The 7,319-nt window shown below is 54.5% G+C and overlaps 1 protein-coding gene across 3 annotated transcripts in view; it reads left to right on the forward strand.

Annotated features, from left to right (window-relative positions):
• The first annotated feature begins 1,423 nt into the window (after positions 1–1,423).
• The window catches only part of PLA2G15 (phospholipase A2 group XV), a 20,316-nt gene continuing 14,420 nt past the window's right edge, over positions 1,424–7,319 (forward strand). Inside the window, exons 1-2 of one of the 3 annotated variants that reach the window (XM_017539471.2) lie at positions 1,424–2,615; positions 6,306–6,462. In XM_017539471.2, coding sequence (XP_017394960.1) covers positions 2,477–2,615; positions 6,306–6,462 — 296 coding nt within the window. In that variant the 5' untranslated portion in view covers positions 1,424–2,476. The remainder of the gene's footprint in view (positions 2,616–6,305; positions 6,463–7,319) is intronic. The other 2 variants (XM_017539472.2, XM_037742318.1) reach the window with 2 other exon arrangements.

Raw genomic sequence — 7,319 nt, forward strand, 5'->3', positions numbered from 1 at the left:
CCTGAGAGTAATTTGGCAAGATAAAAAAAAATCAGGGCTGGGTGTAGCTTATGCCTGTAATCCCAGCTCTTTGAGAGACCGAGGCAGGCCAATCACCTGAGGTCAGGAGCTCAAGACCAGCCTGGCCAACATGGAGAAATCCATCTCTACTAAAAAATACAAAAATTAGCTGGGCGTGGTGGCAGACACCTGTAATCCCAGCGATTACAGGTGGGAGGCTGAGGCAGAAGAATTGCCTGAACCTGGGAGGCGGAGGTTGCAGTGAGCCGAGATCGTGCCACTGCACCTCCCGCCTGGGCGACAGAGCAAGACTCCATCTCAAAAAAATAAAACGGTGTTAGCCTGTCATGTGGAGAACAACCTGCAGGAATGTGGGTGTGCATTGGGACATCAGTGACAAGGTTGTTGTGGGAATAGGGTAGTGTGGTTTGGGGAGGGTAGACCCAGCAAGCCCTAATGACCACCTGAGTTGTCCAGAGCTCAGGATGATGCCAGGTCTGCAGAGTCACTCTGAAAAGGGAGGACCCTCACCTTCTGGCCATTCTCCATGGTGCCAGCATGGGTCATTGCTGACTGGGCCTTGCTATCCTGCCCCTAATGGCTATGGTTCCTAACGTGTAAGGCCTGTGGGAGTGAAGTGCCAGGCAACCCCTCTTGAGGATAGGGCTACCCTTCCAGGAGCCCATGGTCACCTGATGCTGCTGGGCTGGCAAGACGTTTAGACTGTGGCCAGAGTCCAGGGTGGCCCTGGTCCTCTTGATCCCTCCCTTCCCCCACTTAACCTCTGACTGGATTCCTGCCTGTCCCTAGGCCTGCAGAAGCGTCTCTATGGTATCCCTCACTGGGTTTTCACCAAATGGGTCTTCAGCGACTGTCTGTTGGGCCATGGGTGAAGGTGGGGGAAGTAGGGGCTTTGGGAGTGGCAGTCCTGAGCCAGGGCCTTAGGGGCAGATGGCTGGACCTTAAGAGAGGGTGGGCTGTGCAGAGTGGTACACACCTGTAATCTCAGCACTTTGGGAAGCTGAGGCAGGTGAATCACTTAAGGCCAGGAGTTCAAGACTGGCCTGGGCAACATAGTGAGATGCCAACTCTACAAAACATTTAAAAACCTAGCTGAGCGTGCAGGACCTGTAGTCCCAGCTACTCAGGAGGCTCGGGTGGAAAGGATCGCTTGAGCCCGAAAGGTCAAGGCTGCAATGAGCTGTGATCACTTCACTGCACTTCATGCTTGAGTGACAGAGAGACTCTGTCTTAAAAAAAAAAAAAAAAGAAAAAGAAAAAGGGAGTGGTGGTAGGTAGCCCAGTCACTTACATGTTTCACTATAAGAACTCGAGAAGGGCAGAGCAAGATAGTGGCTTCATAGCCAGGTCAGCTGCTTACCGAGAAGAAGGAAGGAAAGGGCAGGAGGACAAAGGTCTTGGGCAGGTGGGATGACCAGGGTGCAGCTGCCCCTTCGAAGGGGGTGTATGTGGAAGATCAAAACCTCTATTTCTTAAGTACTCTGGTCCCTCTATCCCACAGTGACCTATGGTGCCCGCAGATAACGGGCTGTCAGGTCTTTGCTCACTCTGTTCGCCCCTGCTTCTTGGCGCAGGGAGTCCATGTCCTCTCTGGTTCCTCAGGTTTGCGTGAGTGGAGAGGAGCACGAACTCCCAATGACTCTTCTGCTCTACAGGGGAACTTGCAGATGGCCCATGGCGCAGGGTCCAGGCTCAAGCCCACTCCCACCCCCGTGCCGTCCCCGACTGGCGGGGTGATGCTGCACTCTGCGCCCTTAAAACGAACAGTTTAACCCCCTTCTTGGGAACTGAACATGCTGACCTGGTCTCTCCTGGTTCTCCCACATCTGTACCCCGGGAAGACAGTTACAAGGACTGGCTGGCCGAACCCAGGTGCCCTCGGGGCAGGGTGTGCTAAGAATTGGTGTAGGGGTTGCACAAAGGTCCCGGTCAGCTCCTGGTCACATGAGGCCCAAGAACTGTCCGGGTCCCACTTCCCCTCTTCTTGCTTTGACCCAAGTCGCTCAGCAGCGGTGAGCGCTGCACCCTTTATCCTCTGTCGGTCTTGTCCGGTTCAGATCCTCCAGGTCGGGGAAGCGCCAGGTGAGGGCTGCGCAGCGTGGGTTTCGGGTACCCAGGGCTGGGTGGGGTACACAGCAGCGGCGACCTGGGTGCCCAGGTGGGCGGCTGAGAGCCCGGAGCCTGACAGTACCTCGATCCATCGATGCGCTCGGCGCGCAGCATGGTCCAGGGAGTAGGGGGTTGAGCAAGGGCGGGGCGGCGAGCTCCGACTGGGAGGGACGAATATGCCGGCGAGTCCCTATTGGCCGGCCGTTTGCGGGAGGCGGGCCCTGATTGGCCCGGGGGATGAGGGAGCTGAGGGCGGTGGGGTTAAGCGCGTCGCCGCCGCCCCCGCCCTAGCGAAAGCCCAGAGCGCTGAACCTGCACCCTGGACCTGCGGCGACCGTCGCACACCATGGGCCCCCACCTGGGCCCCCACTTACGCCCCTACCGTGTGGGGCTGCTCCCGGATGGCCTCCTGTTCCTCTTGCTGCTGCTAATGCTGCTCGCAGACCCCACGCTCCCGGCCGGACGTCACCCCTCGGTGGTGCTGGGTGAGGCACGGGTCTGGTGGTGGGTCGGGCTGGACGGGCTGCGGGCGGGGCTGCCTGACTGGTCTGCATCTGTTCCAGTCACAGGATGGGGTAGCGTATTTGATGTCTGTCTTGTCACAGCTGATCTAGATCTGCCGGCCCACCTTCCGCCTTGCTGGGCGTGGGTGTGGTCAGCCCCCCACCTCCTGCCCTGGTAGAAAATGGGAGTGAGTGGGAGAGTTGCCATCTGGTTATTCGTATTTCCACCTGTCCACATCATTCCCAAGCCTTGCCTCCCCTTATCCCATTTTTTTTTTAGCTGGAAAGACAGATGTTTGGGCCCCACTCCTGAGGGGTGGTGGGGGTGTGTAGAGTGGCCCCTGAGTTGACCTCTGCATGACCTGGTCATGGCTAGGAGGCTGTCACCCTCGACCCCTCCAGCTACATATTCCAGAAAGCATTACTGAAAGGAACCTCCTTAGGGAAAGGATTGTTCTCCTAGGGGGCCACCAACTTTCACAAATTTATCAGATATGTGCCATTGCCTGAGGGAAACTGAAGGGAAAGGGTTGGGACAATGGCCATGAGCCTGTGTCAGGCAACCTGCTCGTACTCTTACCCTGCCACACATGCTTGGACTAGGCTAGACTATGTTGGGGCTGGGTGACCTCCCCTGCCTACCCCACTCCTTGATCACAATCCTGGCAATTCTATACTGGCCACAGTATTTCCTTGTGGGGATGGGCAGGGATGAGACCTCTGTCTAGGGTGCCTTGAGTGCCTTATTCAGGCTGTCACTCCCATCCAGAGCTGGTGTGTCCGTGGCCAGCCAGGATTCCTGAAGGCAGAGGCATCCGAGGCATGAGTTACACAGGGAGTCTAGTGCAGTGTGATCTCCATGCTCTTTCTGCTGAGAGTACTTTAAATGAGGACGATGCAAATCACAGAAGGGTAGAGTTGGCAGGGTGGTGCCAGAAAGGCCCCACCAGGAGTTCCTGGCCAGGAAATGCTCCAGGGGGATACCTGGGCAGACTTGGTCCCACCTTCCGCAAGCTTGCAGGATGGAAATAACAATGATCCCCAGAGAGGAAGTCTGTGTTTGGCAAGCACAGAGAATCCACAAACCCAGCCCTGATGGGTGGGTGTCAAGTAAGGGTTCCTGGAGCATTTAGGTGGAGCTAAGGCCAGGAGAGAGTACCGGGCAGGGGGAGAGAGATGAGCATCCCAGGCCTCCTGGGATTGAATCAGGGGAGGAGTGGACTGCACAGGCCTTGTGACTGGTTGGGTCATCTGGACTTTATCTTGAGGCCCTCAGGGAGTCGTAGGTGGGCCTGTAGAGTTCTAAGTCTGAGGGGTGTGGCATTGGGAAGCACGTGGTCTGTGGCTGGCACACAGCCATTTTGCCTGAATTATTGCTAACCACACTCATCAATTCGTCAGTCTGTTTATCTTAGGTCACAGCAGAAAAGCCTCAGGCCCCACCCAGAATCACAGAGCAGCAGGAGTCCTAACCTGCCCAGCTTCTCAGGGAGTAAGGCTGCTGGCCTTAGCCCTAGGAGACCTCACGGTGGGCAGTGGACAAGCAGCTCCTGGGCACAGAGCAGGGATCTGACCTTGACCATCAGAGGATCGGAATCCTCTAGGGGTGGGTCCTGAAATGGTGTAGGAAACAGAGATCAGAGATGTGATACAGAAGACCCTAGGCAAGGGGAACGGAGCATAGGCAAGGCCATTTCCACCTCTTACAGCCTCAGTCTCCTCATCTGTTAAGTGGAAATAATAAGGCTGTCCCCTCCCAGTGTTACTTGAAGTGAAAGGCATACGGATGGCTCTTGTCCTAGTTCCAGGCGCAGAGGGGCTCAGGAAGTGGCCACTGCTATATTTAGAGGCCACACAGCCTGACGAGGGCAAGGAGCGTCTGAGTAAAGCATATCTGATGACTTCCTCTTTCACCCACTTCCCCTTTGGTAGAGACAGTGACCAGGGTCTCTGCCCACTCCTTGCCCAGTCCACAGGCATATCATCCAGAGGCTGTTGTGATGGGGACTCCCTGCCTCTGTACCCACACCATGAAGGGAAGTGAAGGCAGATGCCACCCCTGCTTCCCATGGCACCCTGAAGACACTGGGATGGTGCTTGGGAAGGGCACACCCTATGCAGGACTGGATTTATAGTCAGTGCCCAGTGAATGTCCAGGAGAGCCAAGTGCTGGTTTTTTACTCGATGATCACAGATCCCAAACGGGAATGTGTTTGAGAAGTGGCTAAAACGTGGCATGTAGAGGCAGGCGAGGCCCGAAAGGTCACTGGGAGTAACAAGACTGTGAAGGGCTTTGAAGCAGTGGGGAGGGATTTGGGTGTCACCAGGGCCCCAGAGTTCTGAGTGGACTGAACAGGCCGGCTGGGATGGAGAGAAGTCACCCTAGGGCCTGGACTATGGTGAGAATGGTGCTGGTTCAGGGTGGCTGTCTCCAACACGGGCTCCCAGCCATGCCAGGGCCCTCCAGATGATCTCTCCAGAACCTTACTGGACTCTGGCCTTTAGTAAGGCTTGGGCCCTTGTTAGGTCAGCAGGTGCCAATGTAAGCTTCTCTCAGCCGTGTTTCTGTTCATTTTCCTCCTACAAGCCTGTCCTGGATACTTTCTCCCATTGAATTTTGGCTAAGTGACCCAGGGGTCTGTTCTATTTCCTTCTCCCTCTCTCAGGGAGAATGGGGCCCTGTCTTCTCTGTAGCCTGGGATAGATATGGGTGGAAGACTTTTGGGTTCAAGCCTCCAGGGTATATATCTTTTTTTTTTTTCTTTGAGACTGGGTTTTGTCCTGTCATCCAGGCTAGAGTGCAATGGCACAATCTTGGCTCACTGCAACCTCCACCTCCAGGGTTCAAGCAATTCTGTCTCAGGCCTCCTGAGTAGTGGTGGGATTACGGGCGTGTGCCACCATGCCCAGGTAACTTTTTGTATTTTTAGTAGAGGTGGGGTTTTACCATGTTGGTCAGGCTGGTCTTGAACTACTGACCTCAAGTGATCCACCCGCCTCGGCCTCCCAAAGTGCTGGGATTACAGGCATGAGCCACCACACCTGGCCTCGAGGGTATATATCTAATGACAGGGCCTCGGCCAAACTTTGGAGGTTCTGGAATGCAAAGGGGTCTGCAAGCCCCTCCTCCCAGGCAGATCTTCCATCTGGGTCCGTTAACCATAGAAACTATGTGTAGAGGCGTGTCTATGTTTGTTGGGGGTGATTCAGACCAAGATCTCATTTAACAGATAAGAAAACTGAGGCCTAGCATGGGGAGTGACTTCACCCTGAACCCCCTTTCAATAATCTGAATGGCCCAGGAGGATGTTCCCGTGAACCTACCTAGTTACTTTATCTGGAGATAAAAAGACTTACTTTATCTGGAGTTGTAGACAATGTTAGGGCCTTTCCTCAAACATATCAGGCCTCTCCCTAGCCCCCCACAGGCATCTCTGCACCACACTGCAGTAGCAGCTTTTCTACACAAAGATGGTTCCCTGGTTTTTGAGTCAAGGTCCCTGTTCTCTGAATTTCCTGCCCCCAGCACTGTGCTTTAATTTGAGTTGTGGAACTGCAGAGGTCTGCCATAGTATCCGTGGCTCTTCAGGGGTCCTGCTGCAGACATCAAAGTTCTTGGGAGTCTCAAACCTGCTACAGCGAGGGCTCACTCATGTCCTGTGCCCCCTGCAGTCCCTGGTGATTTGGGCAACCAACTGGAAGCCAAGTTGGACAAGCCAACAGTGGTGCACTACCTCTGTTCCAAGAAGACCGAAAGCTACTTCACAATCTGGTTGAACCTGGAACTGCTGCTGCCTGTCATCATTGACTGCTGGATTGACAATATCAGGTGAGGGCTGGGGCACACAGAGCGGGTGCTGCTCACCAACAGTGCCTGAGAGGCCTCCAGAGCCTGTTTCTTCTATCCTCATCTCAAGAGGTCATTGACCTCTCTCCTTCCTCGGTCTGATCTGGTCTGGTCTGGTCAGTACCACCTCTGCACTCCAGGCAGAACTAACTTTCCCTTCCTGCTGCCCTTGTTCCTCTATCTTCAGCCCTAGCCTCTCATGCTTGCACACAATTTTTTTCTTTTTTTTGAAATGGAGTCTCACTGTCACTCAGGCTGGTGCCATCTCAGCTCACTGCAACCTCTGCCTTCCAAGTTCAAGCCTCTCGAGTAGCTGGAACTATAGGTACCCACCACCATGCCTGGCTAATTTTTTGTATTTTTAGTGGAGATGGTGTTTTACCATGTTAGCCATGCTGATCTTGAACTCCTGAACTCAAGCAGTCTGCCCATCTCAGCCTCCCAAAGTGCTGGAATTATAGGCATGAGCCACCGTGCCCGCCTACACACAATTTCTGTGCCCCAACCTCTATTCAGAGCCTTGGCATGGCCCCTTTCCTTGCCTGTGACTCGGCCTCCCCTGCCTCTCCAGCTGCTGCTTCTTCTTGAGACATGCCATGGCTTTGCACCTGCTGTTCTTTTGGCCTGGAATCTACTTCTACACCCTTTGCCCGATAAATGTGCTTCCATTCACCCTTTAAAACATGACCCTAAGCCAGGCACAGTGGCTTAGGGTCATGTTTTAAAGGGTGAATGGAAGCACATTTATAGCACTTCCTGAAGTGCTGTAATTCCAGCACTTCAGGAAGTTGAGGCAGGCAGATCGCCTGGGCTCAGGAGTTCAAGACAAGCCTGGGCAA

The sequence above is a fragment of the Cebus imitator genome, unplaced genomic scaffold (genome assembly GCF_001604975.1).
Source record: "Cebus imitator isolate Cc_AM_T3 unplaced genomic scaffold, Cebus_imitator-1.0 Scaffold118, whole genome shotgun sequence".
Classification (NCBI taxonomy): domain Eukaryota; kingdom Metazoa; phylum Chordata; class Mammalia; order Primates; family Cebidae; genus Cebus; species Cebus imitator.